General features: G+C 37.7%; 1 protein-coding gene across 6 annotated transcripts in view; it reads right to left on the bottom strand.

Moving 5' to 3' along the window:
• Positions 1 to 25,152, bottom strand: part of ANKIB1 (ankyrin repeat and IBR domain containing 1) — a 68,882-nt gene that overhangs the window by 40,113 nt on the left and 3,617 nt on the right. For 5 of the 6 annotated variants that reach the window (XM_081343865.1, XM_081343869.1, XM_081343867.1 and 2 more), the window contains exons 2-5: positions 14,633 to 14,895; positions 13,039 to 13,339; positions 9,525 to 9,707; positions 3,259 to 3,376 (exon numbers count right to left, since the gene is read on the bottom strand). In XM_081343865.1, the coding sequence (XP_081199991.1) occupies positions 3,259 to 3,376; positions 9,525 to 9,707; positions 13,039 to 13,339; positions 14,633 to 14,820 (790 nt within the window). In that variant the 5' untranslated portion in view covers positions 14,821 to 14,895. The remainder of the gene's footprint in view (positions 1 to 3,258; positions 3,377 to 9,524; positions 9,708 to 13,038; positions 13,340 to 14,632; positions 14,896 to 25,152) is intronic. The other variant, XM_081343868.1, reaches the window with a different exon arrangement.

Raw genomic sequence — 25,152 nt, 5'->3', positions numbered from 1 at the left:
ATGATATTGGTCTGTAATTTTTTATATGTGTCAAGTCTGTATCTTCTTTGGGTATTAAGGTAATATTAGCTTCAGTCCATGTGTTTGGTATTTTAGTTTCCAGGAGAATTTCATTGCAGAAATTTTTCAAGGTTGGAGTTAAGACATCTTGCAACGCAGTGTAAAATTCTGCAGGTAGTCTGTCTGGCCCCGGAGTCTTATCCTTGTTTTGCCTTTTTATAGCTTCTGTAATCTCCATCATTGATATTGGTTCATTTAATATATTGTGAATACTCTGGGGGACTTTTGGCAGGTTTGCTTTTTTTAAGTACTGCTGTATTTCTTCCTTAGAGACTTCCTTTGCTTTGTAAAGTGTCTCATAATATTCTTTAACAATTTTTTTCATTGCATCATTTTGAAACTGTATTTCTCCTTTTGTATCTTGTAGTTTCTTTATCATTTTCTTTTCTTTTTCTTTTTCCAGTCTATATCCTAACCATCTTCCCGGTTTATTAGTGTTTTCAAAGAAGTTCTGTTTGGCCCATTTAACCTGTTGAGCCATTGATTCCATGTCAGCTACGTTTAGTTTATGCTTTATTATTTCCATTTGTTTCCTGAGTGTAACTTTATCTGAGTCTATTTGTAGATCAGATTCTAGGTTTCAAAGTTCCTCCCTCAAAGTTAATTGTAATCATTTCTGTTCTTTATTCTTCTTAGCAATATAAGTTATAGCCAGGCCTCTAAAGTATGCTTTAGCAGTGTCCCAAACATTTTGGAGTGATGTTTCTTCCTTCTTGTTTATTTTGAAGAAAAATTCCATTTCCTTTGTCACTAGTTGTAGAAATTCTTTTCCCTTCAATATCGATTTGTTTAGATACCATCTAGGTTTCTTCTTAATTCCTTTCCAAGTCATTTTTATTGGATTATGGTCTGCCCAGTCATTCGTTTCAATTTCCACCTCTTGAATCATCAATTTCAGGTCCAACGAAATCCATATCATGTCAATTCTTGACCATGTTTTATGTCTATTTGAGTAAAATGTATATTGTAATTTCTCTGGGTTTTTCTCTCGCCATATGTCTAGAATGCTGAATTCTTCTATCACCTTTGAAAATGCTCTAGGTAACAGATTTCCTCCTTTCTTTCCTTGCTTAGCACTTTTATAGTCCAAAGTTCCATCCACTATTGCATTAAAATCTCCCATTATAAAGAAGTTTTGGTAGTTTAGATCTAATATTTTCTTGTGGAATTCAAGATAAAATTGTTCTTGTTTGTCATTCGGCGCATATATTCCAATCATTAATATTTGCTTTTGGTCCATCATAATTTCCACCATTAAGATTCTCCCTTCTTCATCAGCGTAGATTTGTTTGGGAGTCATCTTTTCTTTGATATAAAAAGCTACTCCTCTTTTCTTTTGAGATGCCAATGCAAAGAAAAGTGCCAATTTTGGTTGCTCTAGAATTTTAATATGTTGCCTCTTACTATGCGTTTCCTGAAGACAAATTATATCCATGTTTAATTTTTGTAAACGTGTAAAAAATTTTCTCCTTTCTGAGGGGGAGTTTAAACCATTAATATTTATTGATAGTATCCCAGTCTCCTCCATCCTTTTCAATTATATTTAGGTCTTAATCTCCTAGTCGATCTTATGTGTCTCTGGTCTCTTGGTCTCGCGCCTTCTTCTGAATAGGAGGCTTTGGTCTCTTCCCTTGCTCCTTGGTCAGCCTCGTCTTCAGCTGTCATTTCCTCTTATTTTTTGGGTTCCGGGGCATCTCTCTCCAGAGAGGCTCGGTGACTATATTTATATTTTATATTTATTAAATTTTTATACCGCCCTTCTCCCGAAGGACTCAGGGCGGTGTACAGGGCAATAAATATCAAAATATACATACAAAAGTTAAAAAGAATTAAATAATTATGCCCAATATAAAACAATGATTAAAAAAATGTCAAAACCAAATCCAAACCCCAACCCCATCAGACCAGGCCGGATTGTTCAAATAAATAAGTTTTTAGATCGCGTCGGAAGGAGCGAAGGTCGGGGGCCGTCCGGAGCTCAACCGGCAAGCGGTTCCATAGGTCTGGCGCGCCTACAGAGAATGCCCTCCCCCTGGGGGCCACCAATCGACATTCTCTGATCGGAGGCACCCTGAGGAGGCCCACTCTGTGGGAGCACACTGGGCGGAGGGAAGTTGACGCCGGCAGCAGGTCTTCTATCAAAGAACTCCAGTGCTTTAAGTGGTGTGTCTAATCTATATCGTTTTGTATCCCAGAAAATTAAAATTCCAGCACCATTCCTTATATATTTTAGCTTCCAGTCCCCTGATCATTTTTGTTGCTCTTCTTTGCACTCTTTCTAGAGTCTCAACATCTTTTTTACATCATGGTGACCAAAACTAGATGCAGTATTCCAACTGTGGTCTTACCAAGGCATTATAAAGTGGTATTAACACTTCACATGATCTTGATTCTTACCTTGAATTTGCACATAAATGAGATCAATCATCTGAACCTATTTAAGTAAATTAGTCTAAATCTCTAAAATTTGAGTTAATTCTTTAAAGAATGTGACTAAATCAAATCATGATCCAAATCTCACCTTATTCTGGATTATTAATTGGACTGTAGAAATATTCAAAAAATTGTCATAAATCTCCATCCTTGCTATAAACGTAAGAACTGTTAGCTTTAAGTTGATTAGTCTTATCTAATATATTTTATTCTTCAAGAAAAGGAATAAATAATTCAATCTATTTCCCTTCTCTTGCAGCTAAGAATTCCATAAAAGAGATATATCTGCAATTAACATCACTATTAGGATATTCTCAGTGGTGGGATTCAAATATATGAACAACCAGTTCCTTGTGTGGATGCCGCTTCTGGAAGTCCATTCTGGGCCTGGGCAACAAAAAATTAGCTAACGGTTCTGCCAAACAGGTGCAAACTGACTGAATGAATCCCACCACTGGTTATACTTTCATAAAGAGAGGACCTATCTAGCATCAGAGGAAAATGATTTCCAACATTTAGTGTCCAGGCACCAATAAAATTATTATTTTTTCATGATGATCATTAAAATGCTAAATATAATCTCACTAGTATCAACATTAAAAACGATTTTATACTTTGCAACATAAGGAATGGATTAAATTACCAGAAATGCAAAATCGAATAAAGTATGTAAGCAATTTGCGTTTACAACAGTCTGTCATTTTTATTAGAAAAGCAGAGGAAAAACATATTAGCATATTTTGTTATTAAAATTTTGCTGATTACCATGAGCTCGGAGCAAAGCTTCGGCAGTAAATAATGGTGCTTGCAGCATATCAGCAGATTCTACAATCAGCATATCTTTGAGCTTTCGAAGATCCTGAGGTCGTAGTCCTTCATATGGCTATGTGATGGAATGAATAAGTAATAAAAATATTTTATTTATAAGTATGTTTCAAAATGAACCGGAAAAAAATTCAAAAATGAATTTTTTGGCAACTATTCAAGGCAACCTAACCTCCACATTTTTTTACACAATAATCCCTTATTATACCAGGGACCCGAAATTGATTTTTGAAGCCCTCAGAGCCATCAAGGCCTGTCCATTTCAGTGGAAAGTGGAATAAAAAGCTGTGAGTTTTACTTTGAATATTTTTTCCAATACAAATGTGAAGAAAGAGAGAGAGAAGTTTGGTCTTGATTATATACATATAGCTTCACTGAGTGTGCACTATCATCCTGGCCAATGCAGATTTCAGGCCAAAACAAAACCCAAACATTCCCCTATAAAGTTTGTACTTGTCCTTGTAACCGAAACTTTAATGCAAGTTGGTGGAGGGCACATTTAGAAGATTGTTGCTAAAATTTAAAGTTATATATAATGCCGCTTGGGGGGAGGTGTAAAAGCCCTAATAAGCAGGCATATACATAGAATGAAGGCTACTGCTAAGCTTGTAAGCCGCCCTGAGTCTTCGGAGAAGGGTGGGATATAAATGGAATTAAAATAAATAAAAAATAAATATATAGTCTGTGTAAGAGTTAGAGATTATGACTTTCAATTTTTAGCCAATTTGAATAATAAAGAATTCAAAACCACTAGAGTAGATATGCAATGTGCTCAAGCGTGTATTTCAGCATATATATGGAGTAACAATTATTTTTCAGATTTTTTTTAAAGGAAACAAATGGCTCCTAGAATGTCACGTTTCTTCAGATTGTCATTAAGTATTTTTTCTTCTCCTATTGAATCTTTCAGAAAGCATGAATTTATACAGTGTTCTGTTATGATATATATAACTAGGGCAGGGGTAGGCAACCTCGGCTCTTTTATGACTCATGGGCTTCAACTCCCAGAATTCCTGAGTCAGCTATGCTGACTCAGTTGAAGTCCATGAGTCATAAAAGAGCCGAGGTTGCCTACCCCTGAAGTAGGGCATAACATTAACACTTGTTTTGCAGCTGTCTTTCGCAGTACCCTTTTCAAACTTGGAAACTGTCCTATCTGTAAACAAATCACTAGTCTACAAGGACAGATTATTTATCTAGGGTCTGTAATCTGTGCTCTTCAGGCAGAAATTAGGTGTCCAGTTCAGCCCTTCTACCCTATTGAGCCTCCGTGCTATCAGCCCCCTCTACCACAAAGATCCTGCAGGAGAAGGGCAGTGTGGACAACCGTGGGATCCGGCAGGGTGAGATCTGTGAACCATAAACACAAAGCTTTCGCTGTGTCCCTGCACAACAGATACAGTGCCCTTTCTGACCTTAATAGGAACATTAAGGAGACAGGTAAAGGTATCTGTGATAATAACTCAAATAAGCAGGGGATTGTGGTCCAAGATGAAAAACTTGTTTTTGACAGGGAGAAGTGTGAATCTGGTATTACACACCAGTCATGCAAGAACAGAAAGGCATCCAAAAAGAGAAGCCACCTTCTGGTTGGTGATTCAATTATAAGGGATGTAAATTTAGGAAAGGACACAGAGGTTTTGAAAGAGGTCAGGTGTCTTCTAGGTGCTACTGCCAGTAGGGACAAGAAGCGTATTTCTAAAATAATCAAGAATGCCAGCAAGGACTGTGATGTGGAGGCTATTGTACATCTTGGCACTAATGATCTGTCCCAAACAGATGTACTCTCTGTGCAGAATGATTTCCAGAGCTTGGGGCAGGAACTTAGCAGAATAGGCTGTAGGCTTACTTTTTCAGAGGTTTTACCAGTGTATAAGGAGCAAAATGGAAAAGGCCAGTGTATAGCAGAATTTAATATTTATTTATTTAATTGCTTTTATATACCGCCCTATGTGGCTAAAGGAGTGGTGTAAAGGAGAAGGCTTTGGTTATATTAGTCACGATGTCTGTAGCTGGTCCAATGAAAAAATGTATAAAAGAGATGGTCTGCATCCATCCAAGAAAGGGACTGAGTTACTTGGCAATAAATTCACAGCTTTTCTGGAGGAACATTTAAACTAAACAATGGGGACAGTGAGTTAATTGATACAGAACATCACTGTCCCCGGCAATCTCAGAAAATAGGGGAAGCCAGGCACCACACAAGTTATGCAGCAAGTAAACACAGGGTCAGTCATAAAGGACTCAAATGTCTATACACTAATGCACAGAGTATGAACAGTAAGCAGGGTGAACTAGAAATTCAGGTAAATGAGGGCAGATATGATATTGTTGCCATTACGGAAACATGGTGGGACGAAACCTACAAATGGAACACACAGCTAGAGGGATTTAAACTATTGAAAAGAAACAGACTAAGCAAAAGAGGAGGTGGAGTTGTTCTCTATATAAGAAATAACTTTATCTCTACAGAAATAGAGCACAACAATGACGAAAACTGTAAACTTGAATGCATTTGGGTCAATATAAAAGGGGGGGGGGAAATGACATTGCCATAGGTGTATTACTATAGGCTGTCCAACCAAGCAGAGGAAATAGATGAACTTTTTGCTAGTCAGCTAACTAAGGTATGTAAGAAGCACATCACAATAGTAATGGGGGACTTTAATTACCCTGATATCAACTGGGAGACAAACTGCACCAAGTGGAAGATCAAACAGATTCCAAAAAGTAGAGAAGGGAACTAGGGGATTAGCCATATTGGATTTAATTCTCACTAACAGAGATGAAATGATAGAAAATGTCAAAGCCACAGGAACCTTGGGGGGAAGTGATCATGCAATATTGGAATTCAACATTCTGGAAGCACAAGCAATAGAACACAGCCAGACTAGAATCTTGGACTTTAAAAGAGCTAATTTCAATAAACTTAGAGAGACCATGGGAAGAATTCCATGGATGAGAATCATAAAGGGGAAAACAACTCAAGAAGCTTGGGAAATTTTGAAAAGTGAGATAATAAAGGCCCAGTCTAGTACAATACCAACAAAGAAGAAAAATAACAGCTCTCAAAAGAAACCAGCATGGCTGCATAAAGAACTCTCTGATAAATTGAAAGATAAAAAGGACAAGTATAAGAATTGGAAAGAGGGGCACATAACTAAGTCAGAATATCAGCAAATAGCCCGTGCCTGCAAAGATGAAGTGAGGAAAGCTAAGGCTCAAAATGAACTAAGGCTTGCGACCAAAGTCAAAAATAACAAAAAAAACTTCTTTCAACATATAAAAAACAAGAAAAAAGTTAAGGAAATGATTGGTCCATTAGTGGGGGAAAGTGGCAAGAAGGTGACAAGCAACAGGGAGAAAGCAGAACTATTTAACTTGTTTTTTGCATCTGTCTTTACACAAAGGGAAAAAACAGTCCAACCTACCAAAACCAGTGCCATAAAAAACAGAATAGAAATGCAAGTTAAGATAGGCAAAAAAATGGTAAGTGAACACCTGTCCAGCCTAGATGAGTTCAAATCACCAGGACCAGATGGATTACACCCCAAAGTTCTCAAGGAACTGGCAGACGTGATCTCAGAACCACTGAACTATATTTTTCAAAGATCCTGGAGCACTGGGGAACTACCAGAGGACTGGAAGAGAGCTGATGTAGTTCCCATCTTCAAAAAAGGGAAAAAATAGATCCAGGAAACTACAGACCTGTGAGCCTGACCTCAATACCTGGGAAGATTCTGGAAAAGATAATCAAACAACAAATCAGCGAACACCTTGATGCAAACAAAGTCATCACTAAGTCAACATGGGTTTGTCAAAAACAGATCATGCCAGGCTAAAACATATAGGGAACGGTTGCTGGAATTGGGTATGTGTAGTTTAATGAAGAGAAGGGTGAGGGGTGACATGATAGCAGTGTTCCAATATCTCAGGGGCTGCCACAAAGAAGAGGGAGTCAAGCTATTCTCCAAAGCACCTGAAAGCAGGACAAGAAGCAACGGATGGAAACTAGTCAAGGAGAGAAGCAACCTAGAACTAAGGAGAAACTTCCTGACAGTTAGAACAATTAACCAGTGGAACAACCTGCCTCCAGAGGTGGTGAATGCTCCAACACTGGAAGTTTTTAAGAAGAGACTGGACAGCCATTTGTCTGAAATGGTATAGGGTTTCCTGCCTGAGCAGGGGGTTGGACTAGATGACCTCCAAGGTCCCTTCCAAATTATTATTATTATTATTATTATTATTATTATTATTATTATTATTATTATTATTATTATTATTATTATTATTATTATTATTATTACCCTCATTTTCTATTATTATGCTTCGTTATAATGTAGATCCTCCATTTTAACTCTTTTAAAGAAATTGGAGAGTTAAAACTGTAATGTTGTTATACCTATCAGAACTTAAAAAAACTACTGAAAAGAGCCCGAGGCACAAAACAGATATATTTATTAAGATTACACAGGTTTGCAAGTATAGGGCAGAGATCCGCCCCGAGGCCTCTCATTTGTGGAGTTCCTCAGGGGTCGGTTCTCTCGCCCCTCCTGTTCAACATCTATATGAAGCCGCTGGGTGAGATCATTCGTGGTTTCGGGGTGGGGTATCATCAGTACGCTGATGATACCCAACTTTTTCTTTCCACCCCGAACCAACCCAGCGATGCCCTCACCGTGATGTCCCGTTGCCTGGAGGCGGTCCAGGTCTGGATAGGGAGAAACAGGCTTCGTCTCAATCCCGCCAAGACTGAGTGGCTGTGCATATCGGCATCTCGGGTCAACCAGACTATTCCATCTCTAACGATGGGGGGTGAGGTGTTACCCCCCGTTGATAGGGCTCGCAACTTGGGCGTCCTCCTGGATTCACAACTCAATTTTGAAGACCATATAGGAGCCATGACCAAGGGGGCTTTTGCCCAGGTTCGCCTGGTGCGCCAGTTGCGACCCTATCTGGACCGAGATGCCCTACGTACAGTCACTCATGCGCTCGTGACCTCCCGCTTAGACTACTGCAACGCTCTCTACATGGGGCTGCCCTTGAGGACCACTCGGAGGCTTCAGCTGGTGCAGAATGCGGCCGCGCGAGTTGTGATGGGGGTTTCCCGATACTCCCATGTAACACCTCTACTCCGCGAGCTGCATTTGCTCCCGGTTGCCCTCCGGGTGAGATTCAAGGTGCTGGTGATGACCTATAAAGTCCTAAATGGATTGGGTCCGGGATATCTAAGGGAACACCTGCTGCCGGCATCAAGTTCCCTTCGTCCAGTGCGCTCCCACAGGGAGGGTCTTCTCAGGGTGCCACCGGTAAGAGATTGCCGGCGGACGACACCTAGGGATAGGGCCTTCTCAGTGGGTGCGCCTGCCCTTTGGAACCAGCTGCCAGTGGAGCTGAGGACTGCCCCCGACTTCCGTTCATTCCGCCGGGACCTGAAGACCTGGCTCTTCGAGCTCTTTGGCCCAGGCTGAGAATTCTAATTTTAGCCTTAATCTTAATTTTAACTGGGGTTTTATTTATGCAGGGATGAATATAATTTTTTTAATCTGTTTTTAACTTTTGTATCTTTGCTTTTTAATCACCCTGTAAACCGCCCTGAGTCCTTCGGGAAAGGGCGGTATATAAATGTAATAAAATAAAATAAAATAAATAAATAAATAAATATTATGCTGCTTTCAGTTTTTACTTGGTTTACTGCTACCTTTCAGAGGATTATTAGCTTTTAACACAATAGGTCGAATCAAGGGTCCCCTATACCCAGGCTGGGAACTAGCACCTGTCTATGGCTGCCAGGAACCAGTCTACACATACGAGTGAAACCTCATCTGCGCAAGTGCAGGATCCAAGCAGTGCGCGAAACCATGCCCCACTGGTCCATGGAAAAAACACACTCCAGGAAACCAGTCCCTGGTGACCAAAAGATTGGGGACTACTGGGTCAGTTCAAAGAAGGAAGAGGGAGCAAATCACATTAAAAAACTCTTGCTTTCCAAAAGTCTCTGTAGAGTTTGTGTTTATTAGAGAATGCAACAGCTAGATGTATAAATCAAGTTGCTATAAAGCATTTCCTTGTGATTCTAATACACAAGCCCAAGAGCTTACAATAAACATTACACAGTTCTCTAGTGACTCAGGCTTTTTCTAATAAAAAGCACATTAAGAAGATGCATATTTGGCTAATATAAATCATTCTTCATTTTAATTTACCTCCTTTTTATCTAAAGCAGCATATTCCGCTTCAATACTTTCAGCTTCAGGATCTCGTGAAAAAACCATCTGAGATTCTAAATTGAGAGCTAACTCTTTGTGGTGCTGCTTCTCTGCACAGTCACAGGGAGTATCTTTATTTTCATTTTCAGCAAACAAGTCTCCACCATGTTTTACAAGAAGCTGAAAATTAAATGGAAATATCAGTGTCTTTTTTGATACTATATATAATACTATAGAGAGTCAAGAAATTTCAGGAGCCATTTTTATATAAACATCTTACAAATTTTCAGACGCTGTAGGAGAATATGAAGCAATGACTTTATATGATAGTTTTTTTCACTGATAGTACAACCAAAATATTTAAGAGAAGTGCAAATTTAAGGTGGCTGCTAGCATGTGTTGATTTAGAGGTTTGATGTGTTGATGTAGGATTTTGGCAACTTGGAATATGGTGTTTTTCAACTAAGAGGTGGAAATATTGTTAGATCACGGCATGTGAACTGCTGGAGAAGACGGCAAAAGTCTCTGTTGTCCTGTTTAGGCACCATGGCTTGAGGTACAGAACTTGCTCTGATTTGGAGATTTTATCTGGGAGTCCACATGGTGGGTTAATCCCTGGCATTAGAATTCTGGACAGTTTTAAGTTGGCAGTTAACATTTTGGCAATCTGTCTCTATGTCATGAAAGTCTAAGTTTACCAGAGTGGAAGCAAGCAAGAGCTTCAAGAAAGCATGAGGTTTTGGTTGGCAGCTACTGACATAGCATCAGTTCCATTGGCTTATTATTTTTTATCCATTGACTTTTTAATTCATCTGGATTTTTCAGGAAAATGGTTTGGAAGACTGTTTCTTTTTATTATAGTCTGGAATGTGACAATGTCATTGCTGAACTACTGTAACCTGCATTAATGTCCTAGGAACTGCTTCTTGCAAAGGACTTTGGAGACAGCACTGGGTTTGGACTTTGGGATCTTGTCTTGTTATGTGGGTGAAAGCAAAGGCTTCAAGTTTTCCATTTTTATCAGGGCTTCCTTATTTGGTGAAAGCAAACTATGGCACCTAAGCAGCTGATCTAACCTAAAGTTACTGACTGAATGTTCCTTTATCAAAAGGCTGTGGATTTCCTTGGGAGACAGAAAAAGTATTAGCTAGAATGTAAAGGAGGTCATGGAACAGGACCTTGATTGCAATGCACAAAGTAGGTGTGGTGGGTCATGTTGGGAAAAGCAGATTCCATATCTTTATATGACTCCCTCCTTCTGGATCCTAATCCTCACATCAAGAGCCAGAGCCAGTTCTTTGGATTCCAGGGGTACCTGTACGGCTATTAAATGCCAGAACTCCACAATTGCACTATGCATAAAAGGGCAGACCTAGCTAATATTACCAAAATCTGGAAGGGGGAGAAAGGAGGAAATTACACTCTCAGAAATCTGGCCAAGGATCAGGTTTGGCACTAATCTCTGAGCAATCTGTATTCTCTTTGAAGGATATGTTCTCTTCATGAATAAGGTGATGGAATGGGAAGGGGATTTTAGATACCCTTGGATTTACTTTACTCCCCAACTTTTCTCCCTTGTGAAAACATTCATTATTAGATAGGAAACAGGAATAGGGAAATTGCAGGCTCTCAACTTTAGTTAAACTCCCTTTTTGCTTTCAACAAAGATCAAAGTCTTCCCCCTACTTAGGAATGTTTTCTTTATCAGCCAGCTTCATTTAAGTGTTAACAAGCAATAACTTCTAGAAAGTGTTATAGCGATTGGGTCATACAATTATTTTTTTTATCTCTCCTATAGTGGAGACTGTAAAAAAATATCAATGAACAATTATACACTTGTTTAAAAAATGTATCAAAATTATATTAAATTCCAAGCTTGCCACATGCAAATGGACCCAGTATTTAATATTAGTTTAAATGGTGCTCTAACATTTTTCAATACAGCATCAAGAAACTTCATGAACTGTAGCTGAGGGTAGGACTTCTCCAGCAGTTCATTGTCATATACGTATCACTCATGCCACATGTATTATTCATGGCATACTTATGCTCAGATTTAAAAACCTATAATTCCTCTAGTAGTATGGGATATGAAAGGAGCTTCCCCGAAGAATGTGTACTGTTAACACATTTGAGTGTCCCCTGGGCAACAGGTTATAGCTGGCTAATCCTTTCAATCCAGAAGCATCCAAAGAGTAGTGAGGTGCTCATTTCTATGCAATTAATTTTGCTAGTTTCTGGGCAAGATCTGTTAACTAGTACATATTTTAACCTGATATTTTATATTTTTAATTTTATGTCATTTAGTATGCCTTATTTTAATTGTGACATGAATAAACAAACATCTAATAGTAATATGGCATAGCAGTTTAAGCTCTAGCATGTGTAATCTGTAGTTGTCACCACTCAGTCTTCCTTCTACAATTTTACTTTTAATCAAACATTATTTTTAGCATCATCACTCTTTTCCACAAGCCAGTGGCAAATAATAGTGCTTGGCATTATCTTTTGCAGAAACAACATCTTTGTTTTTTTCAAGTGATTCTCTCCAATAAAGAGCCTCGTAGAAATTTAGCTTTAAAAATCTTGTGATCAGATTGAAATCTTGGCCCTTTCTCAGGTCTCTCATCCTGGCTAAATAAACCTAGTCAATAAGGAAATAACAAGAAATTCTAGAGCTGCTGGAAATACTGAAGTATTCCTGGCTTCTCCATGGTAACTATGTAACTTGAAGAATCGTCTAAAAGTTGGTATTTAAGTTTAAATTCAGAGGTTACACTTCTACAACTAAGATAGTAAAACATATGGAATGCCATAAGGTATTTTAAGAATAGCTACTGTGCTTGATGAAGCAAATCTGTTGAAGTTAAACAGTGACTGAATGGAACCTCATTCCAAATTTGATAAGTATTACCTGTAATTCCATACAGAAGAAAAGCAGGATATAAATGTAAAAAATGTAATATAAAATATGGCTCTTGATGTAGTGTGTCTTTAGTGCTTTAACACTCTTAAATTATTAACATTGCCTGATATTTATGACGTTGCTTATCTTCTGTGCCAAGTATATGTTTTTTATTTACTTCAGCAAGTATTTACAGTAGTCCTCAACTTATAGCCACTTAGTGACCATTTGAAGTTACAAAACCAGTGAAAATATTGATTTATAATCAGTCCTTACACTTACAGTTGTCACAATATCCCCACAATCATATGACAAAAATTTGGACTTTTAGCAACTGGAATATATTTACAATAGTTGCAGAGACCTGGGGTCACGTGATCATCATTTGTCACCTTCCCAACTGGCTTCTGAAAGGCAAGGTCAATGGGAGAAGCTCATTCATATAACCATATGATTCACTAAACAACTGCAATGATTTGCTCAATAAGCATAGCAAGAAAGACTAAAACCAGGCATAACTCATTTAACAACCATCTTGCTTAGCAAAGAAAATCTTGGTCCCAACTGTGATCATAAATCAAGGTCTACCTATTCATGAATTTTTACCTCTACACAAGTTTTCATTCCTGAGGCAGCAGCATAGTGCAAAGGTGTATTTTTTTTGTTATCAACAGCATCAATGGCAGCTCTTTCATATTCTCCTTGATCAAGCTTAGCTCCTTTCCATTTTAAGATCATCTGTAGACAATCTGCTCTTCTGAAATCATCTTCAAAGGGTCTTGTCAGGCGAGGTTGAAGAGCTCCATCAGAAATCATAATCTGAGGTCCCATACAAAGCAAGTGCATAGAAGTTTCATTGTGCACATTTCGTTTATTTGGGTTCCCATCTCTCACAAAAAGGAAAGTCCTGTACAAAGAGAATAATTATGTAATTGGAGGACAATTTTTACTACTCTGATTTTTAAGCAGCTCTGAATTATATTTTTCCTATGCTACTGAATTGAAAATGTTTCAGGAAAAATAATAATTAGTTCTTGAATTCTTTCTGCTAAGACATGCAATTAAAATAAGTACTGAACTTTTTACTAATGTGATAGTTCCAGGATAGCTAAAATAGTGAAATCACTGAAGAGAAAATTTTACATACAGTTCTGATGTGTGTAAAACAGTTCACAAGAAGAAAAAATAAACAGTAATTATACTTTCAGATTTTTAATATGAACTTTGGTCTTTTACTAACAAATTGCAGTTGTAAATAACCAATCACATATTATTATAGCACACAGCCAAAATGCTACAACTGCATATCGAGAGAAAAATAATTACAAAAATATAAGAAAAACTAAAAAGCATCTCTTGATCATGGCTGTATAAGATATTTCTGCAAGGACAGAAAAATGTAAAACTAATAATTTTCAATCACTTTTAGAACAAAATGGTCGTCCATGAAGAACATATTTTACCTCTTTAGAGGTATAAAACAAGTTGTAATTTTAGTATGTTTAAATGATATAGTTACATATTATATCAAGCTATATATAGACTGCTGAATAAATTATAAAAAGCCAGAATTAAATAATATAGATGAGCAAAGCAAAGAGCAAAGCTATCACCGCTTCTTTGGCCAATTTCACATTTTTCACCTTTCTCCTTGATTTATAAACGTCTTGCCTTGCATTTTTGTGATTTAAGATAGATATTTGCATGAGGCACAAGAACAAACCAAGAATTATCCACAATTCCAGAAGTCAAGCAAGCCATTTCACTGACCATCTCACTAAGTTACAACTACAGTCAATAACCCAAGAGCAAACTATGTTTTCAAACAGTGCTTAATGTCCTAAAACTTTGGCTTATTACTAATCCACCACAAAATAAAATATTATGGCTTTGTATCTAAGCATATATAGCAATCTAGTTAGCTAAGTGAAAAATACGGAAATAGCCTTCCACTTGACATTTTAAATGAACAGAATATTATGTTGCCAGGAGACTTTCCCAGCTTCCATGCATCCTATTGATACATTTCATTGTGTTCGTTTATTTGGGTCTGGCAGAAATACTAATCAGTACTGTCCATGCTTTATGAAATTACATTTCCACTTCAAAAATAAAATCATGTAGGAACCATCTGGTAATAATGTAATCTTATTGTGTGTCTCACTGAAGCAAGATGAAAATGTACGTATACAATGCTCACCCCAATATTCGATTCATCCCATGCCTAGCAGCATAATGTAATGGAGTATTGTGCTGGTAAGGTTCTCCATAAGAAATATTAGGATCCAGAGATTCTTTTAATTGAGGATTGCTCTCATATATTTGGCAGGCCAAATTTTCATCTCCATTTGTAAGTGCTTTGCGAAACTTAGTAGTTGTATTTCCCATGTTGATACTAATAAGCGTGCTTCTTTTGTGCCTTTTCAATAACTTGGGCTGAAGATCAGTAGCATGTTTTTAAGTCTGAAAGAAAAAAATAGTATTCCAATTCTACTGAAAAATTTTACTATGTTTTGTCAAAACTGATTATACTGAATAATTACAATAAATCATAATCTTAAACTTCAATGACTTTATCTAGACAAAAGGGAATTCTTCTAGCTATTCCTACACAGTTTTAAAATGTATTCTGTTAAACAATAACATCTTTACTAGAAAAACCTAATAAAATATTATGTCCAAAAACACACTTTGAACTCTAACCACTGGAAAAAACAATATAAGCTTCCATCAAATTTATTCTGCAACAATACAAGATAACCTGCTAATTATAGCAGTTAACAAAGAATTAAAAGACACTGAAATTGAAAATTGGAGTTAAAAGGTATCCTATACTGGGCAAAATGTTGTTTAATTCAGTTAATTAATTCAGCTAATTGAATTAGGAAATGCTAAATTTTACAATGACTTCTACTTTATACTAGTATGGAATTAACATAGAGAAAAATCTCAATGTATTTGGATGAGATGCTGTGTCTTAAGTAAGAATTTTTATGGCAAACACTTTCAGTAAACAGATAAGCCTTTTGTAAGCATCACATGTTCTTTGCAATGTTTTAAAGTACTTTATTGATTTTGTGCCTTTTTGTCCCCATTGTCTAAAACAGAAACTTTAGCATAAAGTTTGTACTATTCGCTACAACTAATAATTTTATTATGTGATGATATCATAAAACTGAGAGATAATTCAAAAGATCTGAACAGGATGTGCAGACCATGGATGTGTGACCATATTTTTTCTGCCACAATGGGGTTGCAACATTCATAGCAACTTTGTGCCATAGAAGTTATTTGGGTACAATAAGGTTTAGATAAAGTTGTTAAAGTGCATCTTCTGTGTATTTCTGCCAGAATTCTTCCATAATATTGTTTGTTGTTTAATCTATGTGCTCATAAAGACAAACAAACACCAAAAGACAATAGCTGAACTGAAGAGAAACAAAAACTAGACAAACAAAATGAAAGAAATTAATCTGAAGAGGCAAAGAATTACAGAGATGACTTTGGAGAAACAGTATTACAAAACCATGTTTTAAGTCTGTGAGTCAAAGAAAATTTTTGAAAGGAATTCAAACTGACTCTGCCTTAAATACTTGAGTTATAAAAGGAAGGTAAAGGAAAACACGGCTTGACTTTCAGGATTCTGCCATTATAGCCTAAGCTAATAAAGTACAGTTCCAGTCATTATCAAGACTGTCTCCTTCCTGTTCCATGCTGAAGAGCTGACAGGAGACTAGAGAAAAGCAGGTTAGACTGGAAAGCAAGGAAGTAAAGCTTGAAGATGCAGACATTACTTAACTGTGGTCCTGTGCCAAAAGAGAAGCTAATATTCCCAACATTCCTTTTCATTACTTTACATGGGATTTAATTAATCAATCAATCAAATTTATAGACTGCTTATCTCTCTCATAGAGCAACTCTGTGTATAAAAACAAAAAGTTATCAAAGAATAAATATAATTTGCTGGCATTATCATTATGATTGTATTAAGAAATATATTGAGTAATTGCTTTCTACCAACAGCTTATAAATATATAGTTCACTTTTTATATTACAATGAAGCAATATAATCAGGTTATGCTACTTAAAAGATATTTCCTGTCAGGACATAAAATTTAACAAAATAAGAGAGATTTCATTTTAGCATTTAATGGAATATAAACACTAAGATAATAGCTAAAGTTACTTAAAAGATAGGGAGGAGAGCAGATTGATGGAGCTTATTCCATACAGGTAGTCCTTGTTTAACAATGCTAATTGGGTCTCCAAACTCCGTTGTTAAATAACAAAGTCATAGGTCAAGAAATCTTTGTAACTGCCTCATTTATTTCTGGCAGTTCTGGCTGCTGTTGTTAAGCAAGGATTGTTTGGGTTATTAAGTGAGGCCCTCACATGACTGAATTCTAATCATTATTGGTTTTGCTTATTGGAACCCAGAAGAGAAGGTCAAAAATCATGATCACAGGACTGCAAGACACTGTGACAGCCATAATTATAAGGTCTGCTCATAACTATCAATCATGATTGCAGTCATACATTTGAATAGTCACTGAATGAGTAATTGATAAACATAGATTAACAGTAGAGAATAGACAAATTCCATACTCCATAAACAGTGTACACTATCACAAAACTGTATAAAAATTGTGATTTTCCTTTTATGAAAATCTCAAAATGTAGTAATTAACTTCATTTACAATATCAAGGTAATGACCCATTTTGTATTACCTAATTCAGCTTAATAGGATATGAATAAATGTTTGCTATGCCTGCAAATCCATGACATGAACTGTAGTTAAACTAGAAACTATCAGGTTCATAATAGTTTTCTGTTTTATCTGCATCAAGAAAACCAGATCAATGAAAGTCATTCTAGCTCACTATGGCAAAATACACCCATCCAAAAGAGGTCAAAGTATCTTCTATTCCCAGTGCTTTTTTTGTAAAAGAAAAAGGTGCCGGAACTCACACATGTTATACAACCCACCTTGCCTACCCTACAAGGTTCCATCCAAAAAAAGGTGCCGGAACTCCGTTCTGACGTTCTATGACAAAAAAAGCCCTGTCTATTCCCAATAACAACTGTCATTTGAAAGTGTGCTATTATGAACCCGTAGTATAACATGTGAAGTATTACTAAGTCACACTCTGACAAGAATTTATCACAATACAATTGAAATATAATGAATAGATAAAATCTTGACTATGCTTTAAAATAGCACCAATTATCTCTACTAAAGGGGAAATAAATAACTACTGAACCCTATTATGATAGCATTTGCTTTAAAAGTACATATACACGAAATCTAACATTCATATAATCAAAACCATTATTGACTAAAATTTAGGATGTTATTTCAATTTGGTTATATAACAAAAAAAATTATGTTAAACTATGAAATAACATAAAACAACTTAATATTTGTGAATGTAACCCAGAATTCACTGTAATTTATTGGCATTGCATAGCAATGCTACACAGAAATAAGGTAATTAAAATAAACAATTAGAAATTGTTTGTTGACTTCAGATCACAAAAAAAGATTCAGCTATATTAGTATAGGACTATAAAAGTGGGAAAAACATTTGAGAGCTATTTAGCAACTACAGGATGCATTCTCTTACCAAGTATTACTTCAATTTGTGCTGTTGTTGCTGTTGCCAAGCAGCAGCACTTGGGAACTCAAGAAGAATGATGACACTAAGAGTATTTACCTTTCAGAAAAGAATTAACCTGAACAGATAGTTCATTCATTAAGCAAATACTTTTTAAGACATATACAAAATACCATAACATTTTAACTTATCCAATTGCAAATAGAGATTTACAACAAAAATGAACTTTCCCCCAGTCTACCGGAGAAAAATTCTCTTAACCTTATTCTGAAGATGTTCTTTATGCTTTTTCATCCAAATTAGCTGATTTTGTCAATGCTGAGGAGCTAAGCAGGATCAGGCCCAGGTAGTACTTGGATAAAAGGCCACTAGGACCATAAGCAAAATTAGGGAGCTGGAAAAAAAATTCTGGAAAAAAAGCAATTGGCAAATTGTGTCCACATTTGGCAAGAAAAGTACTGTACTGATTTATGTGCCATCAAATTGTTTCCAAAGTGTTTTGTTCTGAGTTACATGCTTTTCGTTTCATGAACATTCCTAAATTACATATATACAAGTAGTACTTGCTTAACAGCTACCCTGTTTAGTGACTATTCAAAAGTTCCTACAAGCACAGCTGCAGAGGGGGCTAGCAGCAAATAAGTTATGGAGGCAGGTATCATCTTAGGTTCTTTTCTGAATGGATAAGGAACATCATTCTTCGATCACTAAAATGTGACTACTTGTTAGGGCCCAGCACTAAACGGATTATAGATTATTTGTTTCTTAGGCATGAAATTAGGAAAGACTTACACATTTAATAGAGAATATATTAACCAAGAATGCTCAGCCAAGAGGAAGCAGATATATCAACAGCCTTAAGAAACTTGAATTGAAATATAAATTATTACGCCTAACTATTATATATATTATTCCCCATTGGCTGTATTATTCTTGCCAATGGCATATCATACAGTGAAATATCTATTAAAGATGTACTGATTACATTAGCTCATTAATGAATTACTAATGGGGAGAGGTTTCTTCCAATGGACAGGAAGAAATCTTAAGTCGCGATTTCTACTTAGAAGAAGAAATACTTAATCCCTTTCCGTTGTTTTGAAATGTACTTCACAACAGATTCAACTACTTTTTGCGGTCTCCTATAAGGAGTTTTATATTTTTTATTGAAAAATATTTCCTTGACCCTTTTTCTCTAGACTGGGTGGTTAGTAATAAGCCTACAAAGTCTGCATTCAAACATAACCTGAATCTCAAGAAGGCATAGGAGCAAAGATGAAATACATACATAAATACACTGCTCAAAACATAAAGCAACCAGTAATAGTTTTTGCATTTAGCCAGGGCTTTTTTTCTCACAGAACGCTCAGAACGGAGTTCCGGCACCTTTTTTGGATGGAACCTTGTAGGGTAGGCAAGGCAGGTTGTATGACATGTGTTGAGTTCCGGCACCTTTTTCTTTTACAAAAAAGCACTGCATTTAGCACTAACAATCTATTGGAATAAATTTATTTCTCAATAAATCCATAGCTGCTCTTTAGCCCTATGCTCAAATAATTGCTTCTTTCCTTCAGCACTTTTTTCCATCCAGTCTAGCCCATTATTACAAGGACTAGAGCAATCTATGCTGCTGTACTAGCTAGGCTTGAAAATTTTTAAATGTTTAAAACAAAACAACAACCAGAAACAATCACATGTAACAAAACAAAAATCCAGCTGCAATGCTCATTAGAGCTCAGAATACTGAGCTGTTTCTCAAAACAGCTAAATCTAAGCTTAGTGGGAAAAATATCTTTGGAACATATCTTTTGTATTGAGTTTAAAACATTGAAACTGCTCTGAATTTTTCAAATCCAAAACTATATCATACTCAAAAGTATCCAGCAAAACTGCAAGTACTGGAAAGGTTTTTGTAAATATTCAGTCCAAAATAATTTCATACAATTTGGATTCACCTAAATTGTGTGAATTTGATGTAAGTACATTAATCTGTATGTAATTTATCTGATGGGAATATTTATTCTGTAAAAATACAATAAACCATTTCAAATTTGCAGAACCCCCCCTACTTTAATGATATAATACTTTCAGCTGAAAGGATGGCTGCTGAGTTCACAGAACTGCTTTTTCAATAAATTTTCCTTAGCAATTGTATCTTTCATTCTAAATAAGAATTCTGGCAAGTTTGAAAATGCTAATATATTTTGAATTTCAAAAACAGAAATTGTAACTCTTAACTCATGTTCTGACCAAAACACTGGAATTTACAAAAATAAATTGTGCACATTTTATATTCTAACTCTAAAGGTCTATTAAGTCTGAAACAGGATGTGTAATTTGAATTATCATATAAATCAGGTGTGTCAAACTCAATTTCACTGAGGGCCACATCAGCATTGCAGTTGCCCCCAGGGGGCCTACTGGGTGGGCATGGCCAGTTCAGCATCATTTGCGTCAAGGGTGCCTGTGGAGGCCTGGGCAGGAGTGGGACAGATCTGAGGGTCTCTGGCAGAAGGGGGTGGGACAGGGGCAAGTGCCAAGGCATGGTCCACTGGAGGAGCCTCACTGTTCCTCTCAGGCCATGCAACAAGGGGCTGGGTGGTGCTGCAGGCTGCCTGGAGCCCTGGGCAGCAGAGGTCAAACACCCAGCCTGGCCCTCAAGCACCTGCGGCACCAAGCCCAGCCACACTTCCCCAAGAGGGTGCCCAGCTATACTTACCTCCTCCTCAAGGCTGCTGCTGCTGTGCTTGCTCTCCTTAGCCAGGTTACTCATGATGGGTATGAGGACAAAGTCAGAGGGAAGCCCCACTCCCTCTCCATGGGAGGAGACCCATCTTTGTATCCAAAGCAATAGGATGGGAGACCCCCAGGATAGGCCAGGAGGAGGGGGCAAGGGGATGGTGAAAGGGCAGCAGGGCAGGACTAAGGCAAGACCCTCCCTCTCCTTCCTTCCTTTCTTCCTTAGAACAGAATGGTGGGAAAATATGAGGGAGGGAGAAAAACAGGCAAGAAACGCAGCTGGGGAGGTGTCACCCTTCATGAGGAATGCAGAAATGCACCATCGACTGGAAGTGGCCAGCCCATGGCCCTCGCCTACTTCACATATCTGGCTTGGTGGGCTTTGGGGGAGGGGATGTCAAAAACAATGTGAGAGTCAACGTTACCTGCACAATGCCGCCCAGCCCTCCTGGTTTCGGCAGGCAGCGGTGCGCTCTCCTCATAGCACCGAGAGGCTGAGCCGGGCAGTGCGAAGCTCACCAGCTTTGCACCTTGCTGCCTGCTGAAACCAGGCAGGCTGGGGGCTAGGCAGCATTGCACTTCTCATCAGATTCGCAACACCTGGCTCAGTTCTTGGTGCTATGAGAAAAGCGCCCCGCTGCCTCCCAAAATCGGGCAGGCTAGGGGCTGAGCGGCATCGCACTTCTTTTTGGATTCATGCTGCCCAGCTCAGCCTCTTGGCGCTGTGAGGACAGCGCCCCAGTGCCTGCAGAAACCCATATGTGAAGTAGGCGAGTGCCATTTGCTGGCCACTTCCACATGATGATGCATATCTTCATTCCTCACAAAGGGTGACACCTCCCCAGCGTATGCCCAGGAGGCAGGGCTGATGCGGCAAGGGGCGGTCCCTCGCTGTTTCCAGACAGCCTTGTGGAGCTAAGACTGAATGTGTTTCAGCATAGATGGCCACCACAAAATTGTACATTGGCTCCCAGGCGGCCTGGGCCAGGGCCAAGGCAGCGGGGGTTATTTCCTCACTGTTTCTAGGATGGCTTCGCGGGCCACATGAAACCACATCATGGGCCGCATCTGGCCCGCAGGCCTTGTGTTTGACATGTCTGATATAAATCAATAGATGCTTCACTGCATTTATTGGTGAAAAGAACTTTTAACTTCAAATATGCAGCTTTGCAGACATGCCATATTTAAATTATTAGCCTCAGAGAACTTAATCAGAAAGTACCCATTTTCAGTCAGCATTATATTACTAAACTGAAGATTCAATACCAGTAGTGCTTACAACTATTCATTTAACAACCGTTTGAAATTACAATAGCATTGAAAAAGTGATTTAAGTGGTCACTTATGAAATGATCCTTCAAGGATTTAAGTGGTCCTTAAAAAGTGGTCACAGCACCTCCACAGTTACATGATCAAAATTTTGGCAATTGGCATCCTGGGACCTTCTGATCACTATTTGCAACCTTCTTAGCCAGCTTCCGAACAAGCAAAGTCAATGGAAGCCAGATTCACTTAACAACTGCATTATTCACATTAGAAATGCAGTGACTTGTATAATAATAATACTAATACTAATAATAATAATAATAATTGGAAGGGACCTTGGAGGTCATTTAGTCCAACCCCCTGCTAAGGCAGGAAACCCTATACCATTTCAGACAAATGGCTGTCCAGTCTCTTCTTAAAAACTTCCAGTGTTGGAGCATTCACCACTTCTGGAGGCAGGTTGTTCCACTGGTTAGTTGTTCTAACTATCAGGAAATTTCTCCTTAGTTCTAGGTTGCTTCTCTCCTTGACTAGTTTCCATCCATTGCTTCTTGTCCTGCTTTCAGGTGCTTTGGAGAATAGCTTGACTCCCTCTTCTTTGTGGCAGCCCCTGAGATATTGGAACACTGCTATCATGTCACCCCTCACCCTTCTCTTCATTAAACTACACATACCCAATTCCAGCAACCGTTCCTTATATGTTTTAGCCTCCAGTCCCCCAATCATCTTTGTTGCTCTTCTCTGTACTCTTTCTAGAGTCTCGACATCTTTTTTACATCGTGGTGACCAAAACTGGATGCAGTATTCCAGGTGTGGCCTTACCAAGGCATTGTAAAGTGGTATTAGTACTTCACGCGATCTTGATTCTATCCCTCTGTTAATGCAGCCTAGCACTGTGTTGGCTTTTTTGGCAGCTGCAGCACACTGCTGGCTCATATTTAAGTGATTGTCCACTAGGACTCCGAGATCTCTCCCACAGTTACTACTATCGAGCAAGGTACCACCTATACTATACCTGTGCATTTGATTTTTCCTGCCTAAATGTAGAACCTTACTTTTTTCACCATTGAATTTCATTTTGTTAGATAGGGCCCAGTGTTCGAGTCTGTTCATATCCTCCTGTATCTTAAGCCTATCTTCTGGAGTATTGGCTATTCCTGCCAGCTTGGTGTCATCTGCAAATTCGATGAGTTCCCCATCTATCCCCTCATCCAAATCGTTGATGAAGATGTTGAAGAGCACTGGGCCCAGAACAGAGCCCTGGGGCACCCCACTACACACTTCCTTCCATGTAGATGCGGTTCCATTGAGGACCAGACGCTGAGTACGGCCTGTCAGAGTACGGCCTACAAATCCATCTGGTGGTGATGCTATCTAACCCACATTTTTAATAACCATGGCAAAAAAAATCACAAAATTGGGCATGACTCACTTAATAATTGCCCTGCTTAACAATGGGAATTCTGGTCCCAGTTATGGCTATAAGTAGAGGATGACCTGAAAACAATTTAGACTTTGTAATAATTAAAAAATTGGGTTCCTGAATACAGGTACCTTTTTACTGCACTCCAATAAACTTAAAGAGATAGAATCACAGTTTCAATACATTTGTTCATCTCACTGCCAAATAATCAACCATTTGTTTAAAAAAATCAAATTTTATTAGAAAACAATTTCTGTGCTTTTTAATAGTAGTTTTGAACTTTCTGAAAAGTTTGATATGATTTGAGTTGAACAATTTAATAAATATTATAATTTTAAAGCAGGAAAGTGAGCTTAGTTTTTTTTAAAACCTAAGCAGCATTTGGCACAATAAAAGCTAAAAAAACACAACATACTGAATGCTGACATATTTTCAAGATGTTGGTGATCAACAACAAATAAACATTAAAATCAGCAACGGTGAGGGCAAAATCTTTCCTTGTTTGTATTCTGTGAAGATTCATATCTTTTCCATTTTTATCCATCATCCAGGAATTCAATTCTATTTTTTTTTCAGATTGATTAGCATGAAATAAAGTTCAAAGTTCATCATGTTTATTATCATAGGAAAAAAAAGTTTTTCACTTTCTCTGTATTAGATTGTTCAACAATATAGCTAAGTATTACAGCAATAGCATATGCTTTGGGTAAGAACTGTGTATTACATCTTTCATGCTAAACAGTGCATTCTATTTATGAGACTATGTCATATGATTCACTTCTTTAAAAGAAGACTCAATTAAAAGGACATTTCTGATCTTCTGCATTTATTAATAATCTATCCCAGTAGAACAAAGCAAAAGCAGCCACTTTTAACTATTAAAGTCTCTTAAACACTAACAGAAAGACATTTGTTTATAGCTTTGTTGATGCTTTGAAATAGTATGTTTAGGAAATACTAAGTAATTACAAAACACAGAAGGTATTCATATTTATTTTTAAAAAATATCTTAAGTAAAACAAAGTGCTTAATTTTCAATTATCCAAGCCAATATGCTGAAACTGAAAGGCAGTGATCTTTTGAAAACCTTAGTTTATAAACAGTAATCATTTTCTTCTTCTGTACATTCTTCATTAAAAAAGCAACAATGCCTTTATAAATTTTGAAAATTACTAAAGAAATATAAATTGTTTATATACACACATACATACAAACATACATGCAATTAAATCTGTGTAAATGTGAAATCACAAATTTTACATAATATGTGATATTAGGTCTATATCTATTAGATATTAGATCTATTAGATCTCTCAGCGGCTTTTGATACCATTGACCACGGTATCTTGCTGCGTCGTCTTGAGGAGTTGGGAGTGGGAGGCACCGTTCTACGATGGTTCTCCTCCTACCTCTCGGGCCGTTCGCAGATGGTGTTGGCAGGGGGGCAGAGGTCAACCCCTAGGCCCCTTAGTTGTGGGGTGCCTCAGGGGTCGGTGCTCTCGCCCCTCCTGTTCAACATCTATATGAAGCCGCTGGGAGAGATCAACCGTGGCTTCGGGGTGAAGTATCATCAATATGCTGATGATACCCAGCTTTTCATCTCCAACCCGAACCAACCCAGTGATGCCCTCGATGTGATGTCCCGTTGCCTGGAAGCGATACAGATTTGGATGGGA

This window comes from Vipera berus (assembly GCF_964194415.1).
Source record: "Vipera berus genome assembly, chromosome: Z".
NCBI classification, from domain to species: Eukaryota; Metazoa; Chordata; class Lepidosauria; order Squamata; family Viperidae; genus Vipera; species Vipera berus.
The sequence above is the reverse complement of the archived record's forward strand: the minus strand, read 5'-3'. Positions and strand labels throughout refer to the sequence as shown.